This window comes from Apteryx rowi, unplaced genomic scaffold (genome assembly GCF_003343035.1).
Source record: "Apteryx rowi isolate R43461 unplaced genomic scaffold, aptRow1 scaffold_286, whole genome shotgun sequence".
NCBI lineage: Eukaryota > Metazoa > Chordata > Aves > Apterygiformes > Apterygidae > Apteryx > Apteryx rowi.
Window position 1 is genome coordinate 839912 of NW_020449263.1, and position 21137 is coordinate 861048.

The 21137-nt window shown below is 38.1% G+C and overlaps 1 protein-coding gene across 1 annotated transcript in view; it reads left to right on the plus strand.

The window, feature by feature from the left end:
• The window catches only part of COL3A1 (collagen type III alpha 1 chain), a 53714-nt gene that overhangs the window by 32404 nt on the left and 173 nt on the right, over window positions 1-21137 (plus strand). The window contains exons 14-50 of the mRNA XM_026069060.1: window positions 143-187; window positions 883-936; window positions 1436-1534; window positions 1659-1703; window positions 1822-1920; window positions 2714-2767; window positions 2904-3011; window positions 4242-4295; window positions 4418-4516; window positions 5534-5587; window positions 5932-6030; window positions 6192-6245; window positions 6359-6412; window positions 6948-7001; window positions 7358-7411; window positions 7599-7643; window positions 7732-7830; window positions 7934-8041; window positions 8575-8628; window positions 9653-9706; window positions 9812-9865; window positions 10509-10562; window positions 10840-10947; window positions 11128-11181; window positions 11698-11751; window positions 13232-13393; window positions 13512-13619; window positions 14601-14708; window positions 15108-15161; window positions 15355-15462; window positions 16088-16141; window positions 16254-16361; window positions 17596-17649; window positions 17860-17967; window positions 18648-18930; window positions 19455-19642; window positions 19840-20082. Of these exons, the coding sequence (XP_025924845.1) occupies window positions 143-187; window positions 883-936; window positions 1436-1534; window positions 1659-1703; window positions 1822-1920; window positions 2714-2767; window positions 2904-3011; window positions 4242-4295; window positions 4418-4516; window positions 5534-5587; window positions 5932-6030; window positions 6192-6245; window positions 6359-6412; window positions 6948-7001; window positions 7358-7411; window positions 7599-7643; window positions 7732-7830; window positions 7934-8041; window positions 8575-8628; window positions 9653-9706; window positions 9812-9865; window positions 10509-10562; window positions 10840-10947; window positions 11128-11181; window positions 11698-11751; window positions 13232-13393; window positions 13512-13619; window positions 14601-14708; window positions 15108-15161; window positions 15355-15462; window positions 16088-16141; window positions 16254-16361; window positions 17596-17649; window positions 17860-17967; window positions 18648-18930; window positions 19455-19642; window positions 19840-20082 (3288 nt within the window). The remainder of the gene's footprint in view (window positions 1-142; window positions 188-882; window positions 937-1435; window positions 1535-1658; window positions 1704-1821; window positions 1921-2713; window positions 2768-2903; window positions 3012-4241; window positions 4296-4417; window positions 4517-5533; window positions 5588-5931; window positions 6031-6191; window positions 6246-6358; window positions 6413-6947; window positions 7002-7357; window positions 7412-7598; window positions 7644-7731; window positions 7831-7933; window positions 8042-8574; window positions 8629-9652; window positions 9707-9811; window positions 9866-10508; window positions 10563-10839; window positions 10948-11127; window positions 11182-11697; window positions 11752-13231; window positions 13394-13511; window positions 13620-14600; window positions 14709-15107; window positions 15162-15354; window positions 15463-16087; window positions 16142-16253; window positions 16362-17595; window positions 17650-17859; window positions 17968-18647; window positions 18931-19454; window positions 19643-19839; window positions 20083-21137) is intronic.

The window sequence follows — 21137 nt, forward strand, 5'->3', positions numbered from 1 at the left end:
TTAGAATTTCACAGTTCAGGAATCCTTGGGCCTTAGTAAACTAAGTGGGAATGTACAGATTCAAAAACACGATTTGTGAATCAGGGGCATTAAAGTGTCCAAGGGGAGTGCTCTGTATCAGCATCTTGTGTTCTTTCCATAGGGTGCCCATGGCAAAGATGGATCTCCAGGAGCAGCTGGCCCACCTGTAAGAAGACTTACTGTTGTTTGACTATTTATTTCTAGCTGGTGTTCTGTAGAGCGAGCAAACCTGAGACTTGACATGCTTTGGTTTAGGAATAAACATTTTATTGAATTATATTTCATAACTGTGTTGGTTAAGACACTTGAATCATACACTGAAAATAAGACAGTTTTAATGCTGTAAATCAGAAAACGTGTGAATGCAAAACTAAATCATTCTCAGAGAACTTACTGATGAAGAGAATGGCTATTCTCTACACAGATCAGGTTTTGAACGGGCTTATCAGGCACCTGAGATGGGCAAAAGTTTTTATTTTCCAGGTGCCCAGAAACATAACTGTGTCCATGTGTCTGTGTAACAGCTATATTGGCTTCTTTTCCTCCTGCGCCTTTTTTTATAATTAAAATCAACTTTTGACCATTTTTCATAACTTTATCTCTTTAATGATTTTTTTCATGTTTTTAAATTTTAAAACACAGAAATTTAACTGAACACATAAAAGTCAGGGTAACTAACTTGCAGGTGTGATATTTTAAGACTAGCCAAACTTCATCTTCTATAGCATGATTTATATTTGCTATTTTGCCAGGTGCTTCCTTATTCAGAGAAAAATCTCATAATCAGACTTTTTTTAACTTAAGATTAATTCCATATGGCTTTTACCTCTTGTATTAATAGTATTTCCTTCACTTTTTAAGGGTCCCCCAGGTCCCCCTGGAACTGCAGGATTTCCAGGCTCTCCAGGTTTTAAGGTATCCAGCTAAGATGTGTACTAATATAGGATTTGCTCCTTTCTCTAGTTAGCCAGTTTATGTTACTATGCATCTTAATTAGATGGATTCTTCTCCTCTGGCTGCTATTGCAGTGTTTGCAAGGCTAGAACTGATGTATCTTCCTATGTAGCATGAGACAAAGACTATCTTCATCACCCTCATGAGTACCCACCCCAAAACACAGTTAAGTGGTAGACCCCGTGCTTTATGTCACATTACGGGAGGGGCTCAACTGAACTGTCAGCAATTAGAGGAAACATGAAGCATGTACTCTCTGGCATGCCTTAGTATCATGTACCTCAGTGTTATGCAAGCCGTGCTTATCTGATCCTTGCATTCAGGTGATGGTAGTAACAGCCCTTTTCCTAAATCATCCAAAGATGCCCCAGGAGAGGAAGAAGCAATGAAGCTAACGCTGTTTGCACTGGAGACAAGATTAAAATGCATTCATTCTCCCCTTACACTGTTTTTTCCATAGGGTGAAGCTGGTCCTCCTGGTCCTGCAGGTGCTAGTGGTACTCCTGGAGAGAGAGGGGAACCTGGTCCTCAAGGTCATGCTGGGCCGCCTGGGCCTCAGGTGCGTAAACACCACTTGAGAACTTGGAAACTCCTTGCCAGCTACTCTTCACAAAGCCCTATGAATCCTTTGGTTTAAGGGCACTAGGTTAGCAGCATCAATTATTTATTCCTTTATTTTTCAGGGTCCTCCTGGAAGAGCTGGAAGCCCTGGCAACAAGGGTGAAATGGTGGGTACCTTTTATGTCACTGTCTTTTGCTACATGTTGGTGAGGGTTACCATTCTGACCAAGTAGAATCCAACAATGCCATGCTCTGTTCATCTTGGCATCTTTTGGTTCTCTGCAGGGACCTTCTGGTATTCCTGGTGCTCCTGGTTTGCCAGGAGGCCGTGGTCTTCCCGGTCCTCCAGGTACAAGTGGAAATCCTGGAGCAAAAGGCTCTCCGGTGAGTCACTAATACTCATTACATGGTTGTACAAACAGATATGTTGGAAGAAGTTCTGATACCATTAAAAAACACCATTCAATCTGCCTATTCATTTGAGATGGTCTAATATATTATTTTATAATAATGATATGCAATTGTTTTTATAAATGTATAACATACTTATCTTTCACACATTATTTTGTATCTTGATTATATATAATGGTAATACATAAGTATGACAAGATTTGCTTTCCTCTGTTACCTACTAAATCAGAAAGAAAAAAACAAAACAATAACTTGTCTAAAATGGCTGCCCTGAACAGAATCTGTGATTTCAAAATCCCAGTTTCACCTGTTTAAATTTGTAAATTCCCATGGGCCTGAGTCTATAGCCCCTACACCCAGTGAGTTGTACATACTGCTATACTGCCATTTACCCCAGTATGCTCTCTCCTGACAGCTTTACACCACATGAATTTCTTTCTCAGAGAAACACTCAGTGACTTCAAGCAAAAGTCACATTGATTTCTGAAACTGCTCAAAAACATACCTGCAGTTTTACTCGGTCAATATAGTCGCGTTTAAGATCTCATTCTTTCTTTTCTAGGCTGGCTTTTTAAAGAGCCCCATACGTTCCACATCCAGGTTCAACTAAAGTCTGCTAATTCTGTTGCAGAGAGTAAAATAATAAAAATGAGTCAATACTTTGAAAGATATTGTATCTATTTCTTAGTATATGAGCACTTTCTAATAACCCTAGAATAATATCCTGATGCAATCCATCATTTTAGTGTGATTTTCTTTTGTTTAGGGAGAACCTGGTAAGAATGGTGCAAAAGGAGATCCAGGCCCAAAAGGAGAGCGCGTAAGTGATTTTAGAATGTATTCGGAGACCTTCCCAGGAAGTCTGAATCCTCAGTCATTCCCCCATACAAAACCAGGAGTTTACTTTTGAGGACTTCTAACTTCACTTGTGTTTTTTTGGTTGTCGTTGTTGCCAGGGTGAAAATGGCACCCCAGGTGCTGCTGGACCTCCTGGTGAAGAAGGCAAAAGAGGTGCAAATGGTGAACCAGGCCAGAATGGCGTACCTGGTACACCTGGAGAAAGGGTAAGCCACTATAGAGGATGCTGCACACTAGATACATTTTCAGTTAATAGGGAGATATCAAAATCTGGTATTCAAAGTACTTTAAGGAAAATTTGGCTCTATATATGTTCTGGACAAATTTCAGATGTGAAACTGCTTTACTAATCTTGGGAAAATTCCAGATTGGTTCCTAATCTGAATTGCACAGCTTGGTTCTGTCTCAGTCCAAAATAATTTCATTTTTCGATAGTGCGGAAGTAGTGATCTTAAATAACTGGTTGTCCTATCTAAAGCTTTGAGCTGAAAAGGAACCGTGTAATGTGAGATCTACAAGGGAGATCAAAAAAAATTTTTTTCAATTTATATACAGCTTTCAGAAGGACTTTCTTTTGGTTAATTAATACAAAGAGCTAAAAATTATTTATCACAAAATTTCAGCTCTGGAAAATGAAATTAGAGCAAATTCTTGTACTTTCAGGATTTGCCTTTATGTGAACATATCTTTATCGTCAATACATTTTAAATATCAATAATGACAATTTTGTCAATAGGTCTTATATGTCAATAGTGTCTTTATTGCCAACTGTTTTTAGCTGGTAGATTCAATAACTTTACAAAGCGTGTTTTCACAAAGGAATTTTTTAATTGATTTATTGAACAAGATAAATAGCAACAACCTCATACAAATTTTAATTTTCTGTTCCCATCTAAACCAAATGAAGTTGAACTGACTTATTTATAACTCCTAGTTTAATAATTGGTTGCAGCATTTGTAGAAGCTATTAGGAAAGCAGAGATGCACAGTGAACAGATAAATCAAGTTAAATATATAAATTGGGCTGCAAATTAAATTTTATTGCTAAAATTTCTTGTTAACAATGAAGATAGTAAATATAGTTATTAAAATAATACAACACAGCTATTTTCTGTATTGAATGAGAAGAAAATAATTCTTCAAGACAGATTTTTTTGTTTTGTTTTTGGTATGAATTTTAAAACCACTTATGAATAAAGTAACTAATGCAGTGCCTGTTGAAATAAAATGAAGGACCACCTATGATTTCAACAGGAGAGTTATATACAAAAAGAAAAAATATTCTTTAGACTTTCTTACCAAAGTGAAATCTCATTTCCATGTATTTCTTTCATTAATTCTCATAATATGTCTAAAGGTAAATACTTCAGAAAAAATATTTGCTATTACCTAAGGCATATTTACTATAATCCTTATTTTGTTATGTTATTTGGCAGGGCTCCCCTGGCTTCCGTGGCTTACCAGGTAGCAATGGACTTCCAGGTGAAAAGGTATGAGTCTTCCTCTAAAAACACCCCAAACTTCTGTGGAATCCATGCTAATTTGAATGGACAATTTCAGGTTCAAAATGATGCCTATTTACTTGATGTGAATTTCAATGTCTATTTTTTAGGGTCCTGCAGGTGAACGTGGTAGCCCAGGTCCTCCTGGCCCAAGTGGAACTCCAGGAGAGCGTGGACAAGACGGAGGCCCAGGTCTTCCAGGAATGAGAGTAAGACAGAATTTCTCTAAGAAAATCACCTGATAAACATTATTAGAGGTTCCTAATCTGAGCTGATACAACAGATGATAGATAAATCCAAATATAAAATTTTTCTAGTGATAGTATTGCTTCCTTTAAGTAAAGTACATATGCTCATAGTGCAATAAATAACCATGCAGTAACATGGAGCATTCAGAGAACATCTGTAACAAGTGAATGTAGGAAGTTTATATGGAGCTGAACATGTTCCACAGTTCTCTGACTATGTCATGCACTGTCATGAGAATATGGCTTTAACGTGAATTATCATTGGATGATCTTCTGTGTAGTCTATTTATATTTTAGCAAATTTTGTCTTTTATAATGCAAATATGTTGGTTGGTCAGATTTTCATAATACACGTTCAGTGATTTTCAGAGATAACTTATGGTATAATAGATACAGAATGTAATAACATTTTGTGAGGTATACAAAGAATTAGCAAATGCTGACAGCAGCACATCTAAATTTGAAAGTCAGCAGTTACTGATTCTGAACACAGGCTTTTGGGAGCTAAACAGGTTTTTATTAGAAATGAAAATGAATAAATTTTAAAATATAACAAAAATAATCACATTTAAAGAATATAAAGACTATAAAACAAGTTACTAAAAATATGCTATTAACATATGTGTTGCTCTTAACTAGAGGGACAGTGAAAATTGTTTCATTCCTTGATTTTACCCTCTGAAATGAGTTGTCTTCCCAAATAATGAAAGAATAGAGTTTTTGTGTGGTGGTTAATGTCTGATGCCTTGATTATCTACAATGAATCTAAGAGAAGGGAAAGAACTCCTAACAAATGAATTTGTTAGCTTTCTCCATTTTATTTCCCCCAAATAAGAGGATTTTATTGAAGAGCTTAAAACCAGGCATATAATTAAAATACTTGTATTTTTATATATAGTGACCTAATAATACACATTTTAAAAAGAATAATAATAATAATAATAATAATAATACCTTTTTTTCTTCCTTCAATTGCAGGGTTTGCCTGGAATTCCAGGAAGTCCTGGAAGTGATGGGAAACCTGGCCCTCCAGTACGTACACTGTGCAAATATTTTATCCCAGTCCTCTTACTGACCTTGCTTGATCCCACAGCAAATGCTGTGGACCACAGTAAGATTCATTGTCTCTTTTTTCTGCTTTAATTATCAAAGCACTTTATGTGCTTTCTCATTGTAATAGCATTGTGTAAATCTTGTCATTTAATATTATTGGAAATACAGAGTATACAGAAGAGCTTAGTTGAAAATCAAAACACATACAAAGTTCTGAGTGGAAGTGTTGCTAGCCTGACCTTGCCTTAGCTCCCTGAGTCATGGATATTCATTTATTTCACCTAACGAATGCTGTGTCTTCATTTCTTTTCTGCTTATCCCAGGGTCAGCAGGGAGAATCTGGCCGTGCTGGTCCACCTGGCCCAGCAGGCCCACGTGGTCAACCAGGTGTAATGGGTTTCCCTGGTCCTAAGGGGAATGAGGTTAGTATGATTTCTCCACTTATTCTGTGCTTATCCTTGATTGGTGAACTGTTAAAATAAGTTGATGTAGCTCTACAGTGGGACAATCTGGTGCTGCAGCTTTAAATTACTGTATCCTGACTAGAAAAAGTATTTTAAATATGATCTTTCTCTTTTGTAAGGGTGCACCAGGTAAGAATGGAGAAAGAGGCCCTGGTGGACCACCTGGAACACCTGTAAGTTTCATTAATCATTTATTTTCAATAATATTGCAGAATATCCTTTTTTTAGTCAGTCACCTAAAAATGATATCAACCCATAACCACAGCCTAATTTTGACTTTTTGTAGGGTCCTGCTGGGAAGAATGGTGATGTTGGACTCCCAGGTCCTCCTGGACCTCCTGTAAGTGCAGAACTCTAGTAAGATTCAGTCATCAATTATTGCCAAGCTGGTCTATCACCTATGGAAAGAGTCTGTGAATTTTGGGGAAAAAATACTTTTTTCTATAATATAGAGAAATATCTCTTTATGAAGACAGAAATAGCAGAGCTCTTCTTCCTCATTTTTTTTTAATAAATACATACTCGCTACTTTGTTATGAGAAAACTGAGGCAGATATGCCCGGTGTAAGTTGAAATTAAAGGCCAATTTACAGCTTTTCAGATTGAGATATACAGTGTTTCCTTTCAACTTTATCAGAGCTAGCAGTTCAGACTAGTGTCAGGTATTCCTGTGAGATAAATATCTTGGCTGAATTACATCTAATGGTTAGAGTGAAAAGAGCACATACCAATACACCAAGATRCATTAGGATTTAGGACTGTGCAATGTTGTCTTCCATTTGAGATAAGGATGCTTAGAGTAGAGGTGATGTGGAAGTGTTTATGTGTTCAAATGTTGTCAAATGGTTTTGGTTTCTTTCTTTGTTTCCTCTTAGGGTGCTTCTGGAGAGAGAGGAGAACCAGGACCATCAGGTTCACCTGGCCTCCAGGTACTCCGTATTTGTTGTTTATTGCTTTCTGACTTTTTTTTAATGGACTAACAAAAAAAGAAAGAAGACATCTAAATATCTGATTAGGACGCATGCTGTCGTGTTTTGATGTAAGACAGATGAACCAATTGACAAAATTGATTGCCCAGTATTTTATGATTACAAATGAGAGGACTGGCTCAGTGGATTATGTCACACAAACCTCTGGCTATCAAATTAGAGCCTCCTCCATTATAAAGGATTAGATTGAATTAGATACACATCTCTGTGTCAAAAAAATTTTGCCAGTTAGGAAACTGTGTATTTTGTCTACGTGCCATAGATTTTTTACAAGATGGTACTGTTCCTTCATATAGGGATTGCCTGGTGGACCAGGACCAGCTGGAGAGAATGGAAAGCCTGGAGAACCGGTAAGTAATACATCTTTTCTACACCAAAAAAAGAGAAGAAAAACACATGGAAGACAATTCTTCCCAGATTGCCTTTCCAAGTCTACCTTAGGGAATAAGAGATGAGAGAAACAGGGTGCCAACCACAGTGCAGTTTTACTATGATGTGAAGCGCATAGATGAATTACATGTATTTTCTCATAAACAGGGGCCAAAAGGTGAAATTGGAGGACCCGGATTCCCAGGCCCTAAGGTAATTTATACAACATTTCTATAAATATATAAATGAATTAACAAGCTAAGAACCTGAGAACAAAGAGTAACATATTTTGTTRTTGCAGGGTGAAAATGGTATTCCAGGTGAACGTGGTGCACAGGGCCCTCCAGGACCTCCTGGAGCAAGAGGTGGGCCAGGTCCTGCTGGCTCAGAAGGTGCCAAGGTACCAACAGACTTGCATACTTTCCAGTTATCATGTGCAGCATTCAGGTTCATATTCTGTTTTTCTGAGGGGGAGTTCCTAATTATTTTTTGTCACTCTTTAGGGGCCTCCTGGACCCCCTGGAGCTGCTGGAGGCACAGGACTCCCTGGCCTACAAGGAATGCCAGGAGAAAGAGGAGCTTCTGGAAGTCCTGGACCAAAAGGGGATAAGGTAACAACCCCCCCGCACGCGCACACTGGCACGCGTGTGCACACACACACTGATAGTTTTATGCTAACTCTGTTTTAGCTTCCCACAATGCACTGCATTTGTTACATGTTCACTTTTGGCCAGATTTCAGAGGTGCTGATTACACATAAGTATTATTGATTTAGCAGTGATAGGTGGGCTATATATGTTCAAAAATATATATTAAACCAGATTAAAAATGCTATGCTACCTCTTCTGCTATGCTAGATCTTTTGGTGTGTGTGTGTGGGGGGGTGAATCAAAACAGTACTAATGAAGCTAATAAACAATGAAAATAGTTTGTGCCAAACTGTTTGCCCATGGTATGGACACCTTTATGAATTAACTGGTTTTTTTGCATCAAAGTATTCAGTATCTGACACTGAATACTCGGTGGAATGTCATCCTCAATTTTAGATCTGTGTGACCACAGTAAGAAAATCTAGTTACTGTGATACTCTTAGGATGCTTTCCTCTGCATTGTTTTTATTCTTTCTTTGTCTTATGCTTGATAGGGAGAACCTGGTGGCAAAGGTGCTGATGGCATTCCTGGTGCAAGAGGAGAGAGAGTGAGTACTCTTTGAAGGTCTAACAATTTATGAATTAGCTTCACATAGTCTACACTTACAACATGAGTAAACTTACAATGAATAAATATTATCTAGGTGATGTAAAGTATTAATCTCATTGTATTTCATTCTGGGAGTACAAATTTGGTTTGTAAACTAAATCGGATTTAATACTAGTTTTTGTGATTGTATCTGCCTGGGTAGATAAAATAAAAYTTTTTGCAAGTGGAAGGCTACAACACAGTAGGAGATTGTTTTGGAGAGAAAGCACCAGTATAAAAGTAGGAAAAATGCTCCTAGCTTCCTTAATCTAGTTGACTGAGGAGGAAAATGCTGGTTGTAGTAGAGCACAAAAAGACATCATGTTTGTAAGGATTCCCATACAGGATATTTCTACAGCATACTATATATGACATATTTATACATATACATATAGTGTATATACACATAAAATATGTGCTTAAAATATAGACATATGTCCAACAAGTACATACAAGCAAGTATATGCAAGTACATTGAAATAATGAGGGAGAACAAATATAAAAGCTCGGCTTTTTTGAGTTGGAGGATAAAAAATGTGTTTCAAAGTATAAGATACATATTAAATTCTCAAGGAAAAAAGTCAAGGAGCTGGTCAAGAGATGTCTAAACCATCCTGAAGAAATACAGAGCAGTTTTTTATATAAATAAATAAATAAATAAAAATATATATAAAGTGTATGTACGACAAGTTAGGCCAATGAATGACTTTCATTGTGCATCATTGAAAGAGACCTATTGACTTAAGATGGCTTTGGATCAACTGTGTATGGGGAAAAAGTAATGAGAAATCAGTCAGAGATCTCTCGCATCACAAAGTGTTGGATCGCAAAGTGGCAATCCAAAATACCAAGTTGAATAACACAATGGCATTGTAGATTTACTTTCCTTTAAACACCTCTAGCAGCATGTTTAAGCTGACCATAATAGATGAATTAACACTGTCATATTTTGATACAAAACATGTTATTTTCTAATTGTATAGGGTAATGTAGGTCCCATCGGCCCTCCTGGTCCTGCTGGCCCACCTGGAGATAAGGTAAAATATCCTCTGTAGTGATGTGTGATGCTGTAAACAGTCGCCTTAGTGACTGTCTCCTTGGAAGAGAAAGAATTATGTAGTGAACATTTGTGTTTCTTGCAGGGAGAGACTGGTCCAGCAGGCGCCCCAGGTCCAATGGGTGTCCGTGGTGGTCCTGTAAGTAAGAGTACTTCTGTTCCATCGTAATCTTACCGCAGCTCCTCTAGCCTGGTCCAGACATCAGTTGTGTAAATTTTTCCTATCATCAAGAACGTAYATGGCTTGAGTTCAAGTCAGACAAAGCACATTCAGCTCCTGTTGACTCCTGGGATTTACAGATGCTAAGAACTTCAGAAAATCAATACTTTTAATGCTGTAAAGGGACCAGTTTGCTGGGGTGACAGTTCAGGGCAAGYGGTTCAAGGGGCAGTGGGCAGTGGTTCACGAACAGAGCACAGGGATGTCTTTTTTTGTTGTTGTTTCATTTCTGTCTTACAATTAAGTAAACTTTTAAAAATATCATACTGCTATATTTATACTTCAGACTAGTAAAACATCAATCTGAGCTGTATATGGGGAACACCATAGATTATACTGAGACTTTATACAGGTATAACTGAGAACAGTTTGTCACATATTAGATAATTATCAAATAATTACTGAACAGTCTATAGAGCTCAGGAGCAACTGTTCTTTTTTTTTCCTCTAAAGATTGATATGACAGAGAAGCTTCAGCTATATGCATGAGAATGTCCTCAGACTTCATAGGTGAAAATTGTTTTTCTAACATTTTCCATCATTGGCATATTGTTTTCTATAGGGTGAGCGAGGAGAACAAGGTCTCCCAGGACCTGCTGGCTTCCCTGGAGCTCCTGTAAGTATGAATACTTAAAGGCAATTAAATGTGATTATTGGTTGTATTTCATTTCTCTTAAATTCAGTACCATCTTAGAAAGACTGACTGTGACACACTTTAACTTACATGTTCACTACATACATTCACTACATTTGCTGCTCTTTCTGTACTTGGTCACACATTGTGATATTGTCTGCGTTTTTTGAGTCATAGTAAGGGATACTAAAGGAAGGCAGCATGATCTCAGCAGACTTTTAACAAATCAGAACTTGTATGCATTTTAATTTTTCTACAGGGCCAAAATGGCGAACCTGGTGGGAAAGGAGAAAGAGGCCCGACTGGTCTAAGAGGAGAGGCTGGACCCCCCGGAGCTGCAGGTCCCCAAGGTGGTTCTGGTGCACCAGTAAGTATTGACTGTTCCTCAATGCTACAAATGAAGAGAGGCTGCTTCAGTCCTCCCTCAGGTCACTGCCATGTCTGAGTGCAAGCATTTGAACTGCTTGAAACTTAATGGCACTTTCTATAACTTTTTTATCTGTTTTTCAAGTAAGTCATGTTACTGTATCTGCTTCCTTCCATATAGGGTCCACCTGGTCCCCAAGGAACAAAAGGAGAACGTGGATCTCCTGGAGGACCTGTGAGTATCTCCTTGACTTAGTCACTGATAAATGGCTCTGTTTATTACAGCAAACATTCTGTGAATGACGCACAAGAACTTCAGTGACTTTAATCAAGAATAATTCAAGTGTTCAAGAATAATCAAAATATTCCACATGGAGTAATTAAGGTTGAGGTATTTAGTGATCTGGCTTCCATTGGTTTGAATATATGTGAAGTGCCAAAATAGCTTTTGGGATAATGACCTGAAGCTATAAAATGGCTTATCTCAACAGTTGTTGTTATTAGATTTACATGCTATCTTTGCCAGTTTCTCTGAGCCCATTAGTTCACCTTTGAGGGACATACAAAACCACCTCTTGCAAAAAAAAAGTTACAATTTTGAAGTTCATGTTCAGTTCCAGGAAATGTAATTCAGGTTCTATGCAAAACAGCTAAATATAATCCAAAGTCAGCTTTCATATAGAGATTAATTTGTTCACATTTTTTTTCTGATCTTCAGAAACTGACAACTAAAAGCATTGATATATTGTAGGGTGCTGCTGGTTTCCCTGGTGCTCGTGGTCTACCTGGTCCCCCTGGTAACAACGTAAGTTGTCTTACCATTCTTTTATACTTATATTACAGATGCATTTAAACATATTACTGTATTAAACTGTAAAAAGCTGTATGTACCTTGACATAAATACAATACAAGCAAAAGTATCCTGAATATGATATTTGGCTGTAGGGGAAAAAAAAAAAAAAATGCAAAGGCAGGCTTATTCTCCTCTTATCTTGTCTGGGACAGCAATTCTTTCACTTACTATCTTGGTACACCTTTTTCTCATAGGATTTGCTTTCCAAAGCCCATGGAAGTTAGTGGAGTTCTTTTGCCAGCTACCCTGGGATTTGGATCAGGTCCTAACGTATTTCTGTTGGTCAAGGACATCCTGTTTTCTCCTTGCTCTCTTATGATGCAAGAAATATTCATTTCAGGGTCTTGCCCCGATACAGTTTTCAAAACTACATTTTGTAGATCACTCTTGAGGTTGGTTTTAGTTATCTGGAGAATGGAATAGCATAAGATTTAATTAGCTTGGGACAGAGGAGTTTAAAATGAATAAGGTGCAGAAAGCTCCTTTCTTGTGATGTGGTCCACAAGTGAAGTTTAATCTACCTGTCTAGCCTGCAGTGTCTTTCTATAAAAATGAATGCTTGCACCTCAACTATTTCCAGTATTTTATGCATTATCTGTTCATGAAGAAAAGCTGTTCCATAATAATATTTGCTTGTTCAGCATGCACCTACTTTTGACTTTTACATAGTAAAAATTAGAAACTGATTTTTGATTCTTCAAAAATTAAGAAAGGACAAAGAGTACAAYGGATTGTCACATTTTTAAATAAAAATTATAATTGTTCTATTGTTGTATGGTAACACTGAGATATGAAATAAGAAAACTTTTAGATTTGAATAAACAGATTTTTATTTTCTGTCTTACGGTTACAGACAGATGCAATTTAGAATACTGCTGAACAATAAGAAAACCAGGAATTTTATTTAAGGTACCATTAAAGCCAATGCAGTTCTTTCTATTGATTGGCTAAGCTAAGAGTTTTAATGAAAAACATTTCATTCTGCACATGTCTAAGACACCACCTCAAAAGTGTGTCTTGGATAAATAGGGGTATCCGGCATGAGTGATTCCAGAAATCAGCTGGGACTGCTACTGTTTGAAGTTTCTGTGTCAGAACCCTGGATAAAGAATTTCCCCTGGGTGGGGAAATTACAAACATTGGGCATCCCAAATGTGCATTTGTTGCATTATGAAAACCATGTATCCAGACATAAGGGAGAAAAAAAAAAAATCTGGTTTAAAAGGCGTTCAAAAGCTGTAGGTGAAGGGATTAATTCTCTATATAAAACCAGATCAGATTCAGGTACATAAAGGTTGGGCCCTAAATCCACCTTTAGGCAATGAATCAAGTCTGGCTGGCTTTCATGAGGAAAGATCAACACCAGTAAGCATGTGATACTGGTTCAGATGATATTGCTCACTCTCTTCTTTTTAAAAAAAAAAAATTTAGGGCAATCCAGGTCCGCCTGGCAGTGCAGGGCCTGCAGGCAAGGATGGGCCTCCCGGACCCCCTGGTAGCGCTGGTTCTCCTGGCAGTCCGGGGCCTGCTGGAACAAGAGGTGAGCCTGGCTCACCAGGTGAAAAAGGGCCACCAGGTGCACGAGGAGAAAGGGTATGTACACGTCTATCCAGTAGCTGTTGTATCAATAGATTGTGATTATGTTTGTCAAGAATAAGAATGTAAAAGAGGCTCAACGGCGTATTGATAGAACTGACCTTTTCTTAAACAGGGAGCGCCAGGTGAACCAGGTCCTCAAGGTATCGTTGGTGGCCGTGGTAACACAGGCTTACCAGGTCTGCGTGGTCCAGCAGGTCCAGCTGGTATGGCAGGTGCAAAGGTGAGAGTGACTTTATTGAAGCAATCATCCTCAAAGCTAATGCAACAAATCTAATTCCRCTGTTAGAAATAGTCTGGAGTTACAAAAAGTAATGAATGTGCAGCACTTTTTAACGATCATAATCTTTCTTTTATTCATAGGATTTTTGGATAAGTGAAAATTGATCACTCTTCTGAATTATTTCAGAGACTATAGAATTTACAGTTATTTGGGTTTATATCCATAAAATCAAGCTCTAAAATGTCCAGTAACCAACAGCTGTGGTATGTGAGGTTGTCTTTAACCTGTATTACCAAGATTCTTGGATTAGATTATCTAGAAGTATATTCTATATATATCAGCTACACTAAGAGGGTAATTGCCCGATAACTCTCCTTGGGATAAGTTTTCACTAATAGTTTCATCACTGTTGGTTGTTTATCTTTGATTATTCCTCGGTATATATCTTGCCCAAATATTATAACCCAAATATGAAAATACTTTCACCTCCCTCAAGAAAAGGAGGTGTGCGGCATGTTTTATTTTATCACTAATATTGTGATAGACTGRCATTTTTTGTTAACTGCTTTGGCCATTGTTTTTGAGCACATAACAAGTGACAGTACCTGCTTATTATTTTGTATTTAACAAAGCAATAAGCAACCAGTTTCAATGGTATTGCATGAATATTTACTAGCTATTTGTGTAGAACCCTCTTAATGTACGTGACAGTGAGCCAGATAGATAGCAGTGTGTGCAACACCAAGGGGAGGAAAAAGTACCTGTAGCTGTCATGAGTGTGCGGTGTAAACAAGAAAGAAACCAGCTTGGACAAATTTTTCTCCTTCTTCTTCCAAATACTTGCTATCACCAAAGGCACACCGGACCATCACAATATTGGGTCTCCTTTATGATCACTGCCTATTTAATTAGAGCTGTGTAGTATGATGGCGTTTTTATAAGCACATTATCTTCAGTGAAATCCTTTTCCTTTTTGTTCAGGGTGAAGACGGTAGACCAGGCACCAATGGTGCCCCAGGAGAACGGGGTGCTCCCGGTCCACAGGGTCCTGTTGGACAAAGAGGTCTACCTGGAGAACCTGGTAGAGATGTGAGTGGATGTCTTGGATCCTCCYGCTAGCTTATGAATTACATACAGGAGAATCAGGGAGTAAATATGCTTTAAGGTTCACAAAGCCTCCCTGAAATGCGTGATGGGCAAGGGCCTACATTCTCATGTAAGATGGTGTAGCCTGATCTCTCTGCTATACCTTTTACAACCTTTGGACCATGTCTCTGTCTCACTTGGAAGCGAGCAAGAGACTGCCCTGCCCATACTCTTGTAAAATAATACAAGTCTGAYAGACCTTTTATGGGTTCCTCAAACTCCTTGAACTCTTCCTCCTTGAAAACTCTCTTGTTCTGATGAGCATTATTTCAGCTTAGTGGAAAACATTCTGTCTATTCATAATTCATCTTATAAATAAACTGTGCCACCCTGTTTTTCCAGGGTAACCCTGGCTCAGATGGGTCGCCTGGACGTGATGGATCCCCAGGAGGCAAAGTAAGGAACCACCAATAATATCTTTAGATTGCCAAATAAATGTTATAAAGAGATATCCAGATATGTAAATAATTCTGTGCCATGTGACTTGTTCCTTGCATCTCTTAACCTCCACTGAATATACACTTTATATTGTAGTTCAATAAACTATTAAATTCCTTATCCTGTCAACCGTGACTCTATCTATCTGCAGGGTGACCGTGGTGAAAGTGGCTCTCCTGGCCCTCCTGGACCTCCTGGTCACCCTGGACCTGCAGGTAACAACGGTGCACCTGGAAAAGCTGGTGAAAGAGGATTTCAGGTAAGACCAAAGCAAATAACTTACTGGTTATTTACTTACCTTTCACATGCACAGTCCATTTCATGCAGTGTGAGTAAGTTTGGAATAGTCAGCTACCATCATTTGTTACTGTCAGTTTCTTAGCATTGAGGACCTCTCTTACAAGACTGCTGAGGGAAAAGATGTCGCAGTTTATATTGCTAATAACTGTACATAGATTAAGCTCAAAACCCACATGCTTCTTAGGATGCCAAAAAGCACACCGTCCCACAAGGCCCTATCTTAATTTCCATCCCATCTGATGCCCACGCAGCACAAGCTATGTTATGTAACTAAGGGAGTTAAGCACTCTGGAAGATTTCAAGTTATTTCCAAGAAATGCTGACATCAGCACAGCCTGAACACTGAGCACCTCACAGAAAGAACTAGGTGTCATGCACATGGGCATGTTTTGGTGCAGACAAACAGCTGGGTAGAACAAACACTGATAGAAAAATGAACTGGATAAAGCTGATTAATTAGTGCATGAAGCTCCCCCTAGTTTCTGAACAGCTTTAGGCTTTGACCATACTGCTTATCTGGAAATAAAAAGGTGATCTAGGCAATGGCAACTGATCCATACCATCTTATTCTTATCATGTCACAGGGTCCACCTGGCCCTCCTGGCTCTACTGGTCCTGCTGGTGCTCGTGGTCCTGCTGTAAGTCCTATTTAAAGTATTTGTGATATCATATATTCACTATTTTCTGCTATTTGGGCTTTTTTTTCTTATTTCTTTACATATTGCTTTTATTACAAATCTACTTCTAAAGGGTCCTCAAGGTCCTCGTGGTGATAAAGGTGAAACTGGTGAACGAGGTAGCAATGGCATAAAGGGTCACAGAGGATTTCCTGGTAACCCTGGCCTCCCTGGTCCTCCTGTGAGTATTTTGCATTATTTGGGGAATTACAGTTGTGTTCTTATCTTCTGTGGTTTGGGTTCCAGGTACCTAATTAGGCTTAGCTAATTTACTGAGGAACCTGTGTATTTTGATTGTCAAGTGTATTCAGAGGTCCAGGTTCCCTGATTCAACCTAAAATAAGGATAAATAAAGAGGCTGCTAGGAGCTAAAGCTGGGTTTGCTAAAATCCCTTTGAATTATGCTTCTCTCTTTGACTGGAACAAACATTCTTTTACACTCATTTTCATAGGTTATTCCTGATTAAATTGTCAAAGATAGAAATAGGGGTTGAAATATCTATGTCTATGAGAAATTTATGCTAGACATACATCTAAATTTATGAAAAAGCTACTCAGAGTCCAAATATTTCTCTTTTGTCACACATCTTTTACAGTAATTAAAATTAGGCCAAATGGGTATGAAACTGTAAACTTTGTGAACAACTGAATTGTAAACAGACATTACCATTTTGAACAATTCTTAATAGCTAAAATAATTGAAGGGTAATAGACAGCACACCGTAGGTATTTATGACAGGTCAAAATTTAAAGAGGGATTTATATTGAAAAGAACAATGACAGCACAGCTTCTTCTCATATAAGTGATAATCAAGAAACCAAAATTCATCTAGTGCTCTATCAGTGATGCCAAAAAGATGGAAGTGTTAACCGTAAATACCAACCTGTTTAACAACACAGCATACCCTGTTGTCTTATTTATATCATGAATAAAATTAAATCTGATAAATTTTCTTCATTTACATTATGACAGTGATATGATTAATCATTTTTAAATGTATGGTTTAGTTCTTTATGGCACATCCATAAATAAACCAGCAATTTTTAATGCACTTTTAAACATGTTGATGCTTGCCAAATTCTTTAAATAACTTTGGTAATATGATTAAAACTGCAGCATTTTGAGAGTATAACTAGGAAGATAGATAAGATTTCATCCAAAGCTTGTTGAAGTCAGCTGGCTTTCTTGCATTTTGAATGAGAACCATTACTAATATTTTTTCATTTAGAGAGCATTTGATAATTTTTTTCTGGTTAAAGAATGGCAATCATTCTTTCTTATATCTGATACAATCTTCTATAATGATGTGTTTTTATATAATTTTAAAGATGTTTTCATTGTCTTCATTTAAGGTACATCCAGCTAGCTGCAAACTAGCAAATTGAGAAGTATATGATTTATCTTTTCTTCACAGGGACCTCTGGGTCCACAGGGTGCAATTGGAAGTCCAGGAGCTTCAGGTGCAAGGGTAAGAAAAACTCCCTATTTGGTATAACTGTAAGATTCAGAGTATTTGCACACAAAAAATATGGTGATCTTAACAGACAACTACTGAAGAAAAAGGAAACGCCTGATAAATCATACAGAAATGTTTGAAATCTCTCACAAAACATTTCTAAAATTGAGATTATCTTGTAAACGATTTTGACCATATTATATGTGTTCACCATTGTTCTAGGGTCCCCCAGGACCAGCTGGCCCCCCTGGAAAAGATGGTACAAGTGGTTACCCCGGTCCAATTGGTCCTCCTGGCCCGCGTGGCAACAGAGGTGAAAGTGGCCCTGCAGTAAGTAAATTGTGCACACTCCATGTAAACAAATACTTTAGACATTGCTCATTAAAAATAGGACTCTCCCCCATTTAAATATCTCCCTCAGAGCATTTTGTACTTCAGGGATCGAGTTTGTGGTAGGAGGTATCTACCCATTGTGTCCAAGTCCAAAAAAGTACAAATCAGTTATAGCTCAGTGTAACTATTGATTTACTGGGTTTTGTGTTAGTTCCACATAATTGTTGACCTTTTCCATGTACAATGGGAAAGTAGGAACTCTTTACTTCAGATCACAGACTCCCATTTTGTTTTAGAAGCTACAGAACAGGGATACAGTTTTCCACACACCTCTAGGGAAGCCAACACTGCAAAGGTCATTAGCACAGCTCATGGTACTTCTTTTAAAGCCAAGGAATGGCCATTCTCTGGATTTTGGTGAAAAAGGTTCTTTTTCCTTCCCAAAGTCCAGATAGAAGAAGGCCAGTCACAGTCTGACAAAATTAGGAAAAGAAAATTTCAAGTTTAGGAAGACAGGATCTCTAACAAATGTTCATACCTAATAAATGGCGTTATTTAGTAAGTAAAATAAATGTTTCTGTGAGAATTCTCATGTGTTTTAATATTAGGGTCCACACAGACTGCTAATTTGAACTTGTGATCTTTCTTTACTCAGCATCATGTTCTTTATTTTTCAGGGTCCACCAGGCCAACCCGGTCTTCCTGGTCCTTCTGGTCCTCCTGGTCCATGTTGTGGCGGCGGTGTGGTTGGCATGGGTGCTGGTGAAAAAGGTCCATCGGGCTATGGGTATGAATATCGAGATGAGCCAAAAGAAAATGAGATAAACCTGGGTGACATTATATCTTCAATGAAATCAATTAACAACCAGATTGAAAACATCATTAGTCCTGATGGGTCACGGAAGAATCCAGCTCGTAACTGCAGAGATCTGAAATTCTGCCATCCTGAGCTCAAGAGCGGTATGTTAGCTTTTTATTTATACCAATGGCAGCAGATCTTGATTTTTGCTGAATACTATTGTCCTTAAGTATTGGAATGCAGAGATCTGCTATAAAAAAGTTTTGGTTTGGGGATTTTTTTTTTTTTGAAAATGTCATGATAAAGATGATAGATATAATAATCATATTCAAGTGACTATGCATATACACAGTATATGCACAGACTTCAATTCTGCTCCTTTTGTGCTTATAAGTAAGTATAATATTATACATATATATAAGTATATGTTTAAATCCTTTTCTGGATAAGAACTATAAAAAATAAAGTTCTATATTTATTTCAAGTGTCAGTCACCTTACACTACTCAAATGAGCATATTTGTTTATTTGTATATCATCTTACTCTTTTCTGTGGCATCTCTTCTGTCAAAAATAACATACTTCCTAATTTGGTTCAGGAATCTGGAAGAGAGATAATCCTCACATCATACATTTGAATTTCTCTCCAAATATTGTAAGCCTTTCAATATTTTGTTCACCCATAGGAGAGTACTGGATTGATCCTAACCAAGGTTGCAAGATGGATGCTATTAAAGTATACTGTAATATGGAAACTGGCGAGACATGCCTCAATGCTAACCCCAGCACTGTGCCAAGGAAAAACTGGTGGACCAGTCAAAGCAGTGAAAGGAAACATATTTGGTTTGGAGAAGCTATGAATGGAGGCTTCCAGGTAAGAACTATACCACCACAGTAAGCAGCCCAAAGGGTAGTACATATATTTTACTCACATACATTGTAACTTACCAAGAAATAAGCAATATTATGGAATCAAACCATGCTAATATTTAATGGGTGAAATAGTTACTACACTAGCAGCCCCTAGACATGACTAAATCAAAGATCTCGCTTATGTGTTGTATTCTGCAGTTCAGCTATGGAGATCCTGAGCTTCCAGAGGACGTCTCGGAAGTTCAGCTGGCGTTCCTCAGGATCCTCTCTAGCCGGGCCTCTCAGAACATCACTTACCACTGCAGGAACAGCATTGCCTACATGGATCAAGACAGTGGAAATGTTAAAAAAGCCCTGAAACTGATGAGCTCTGTGGAAAGTGAGATCAAGGCTGAAGGAAACAGCAAATTCACATATGCTGTTCTGGAGGATGGCTGTACCGTAAGTAAACAAGATTTTAGGATGATAATCTAATAACTGATTTCCTCTAGAGGACTAGACCCTGAATAATCGATGAGAGAGCTTTGCATGACCTGGGTAAAGAAAGGACATAGTTGCACCTAATTGGGGTTATGTAGATTCGTTACACCAAAAGTGTGGCTCTTGTAGCAACCGTAGAAAGTGAGGTGAGCTGCTATTTAAATCCGTGCTTTACAGTTATCTCCTCTCTTTTGAGCCCAAGTCAGACAGAGGCCTACAATGAAGTCACAGTGACCAATTTTTGATCCAAACCCCATCTCAACTCTAAAACTAGGAGCAGTAGTAGGTAAATCAAGCTGTGCAAAAAGATCAAGGCTAGCTGCTTCAAACCAGTCACATGGATGATGACTATGGGAAGGGGCAAAAACAGGCATTTTTCAGCCCTGAACATTGCTAGTCACTGTGCCTTGCTTACTGCAGCAGAAAGTACCAAAGAGGAACAGTCAAATCTAAAAGCATGCTTGTCTAGGAGCATCTGCAGCCTTTTCTGTAAAAAATAAACAGCAGGAAGCAGAAATTGCAGATGGTGTTGTATAAGGTTCCAAAAGCATAACAGACACCAACATATACTGCAAAAACTGCATTTTAAGGATGCATGAATGTATCTACTTTGTGGCCATTTCTTTAATATGAACATGAAAAGCTACCTCATTACTGCTACCACTTTTTCCCAGGAGCAAAACCACTTTCCAAAGAAAGTAACCATCTGTGCAGTCTCCCAGCACACAGTGTATTTTGATCCTAAGTCAGAGAGCTGGCACAGCTCGAGTACTCTGCTGCCCACAGGCACACATCTTTTCTGAGCAGCGAGGGGCTAGAACACCACAATGTCTCGCATAAAAGGTCCAGTGGCTGACCAGAAATGAAGAATGGTTATAAACGTATTCATTTCTAAGGAGCTAACGGGCATAAAAGTTTTCATATTGTGGGGAAGAGCACATTATATGGGAAAAACAAGTATGGAATACAGTAAACTGTACGATAACTTCCATATGGCCCAACTCTGATTTCTGACA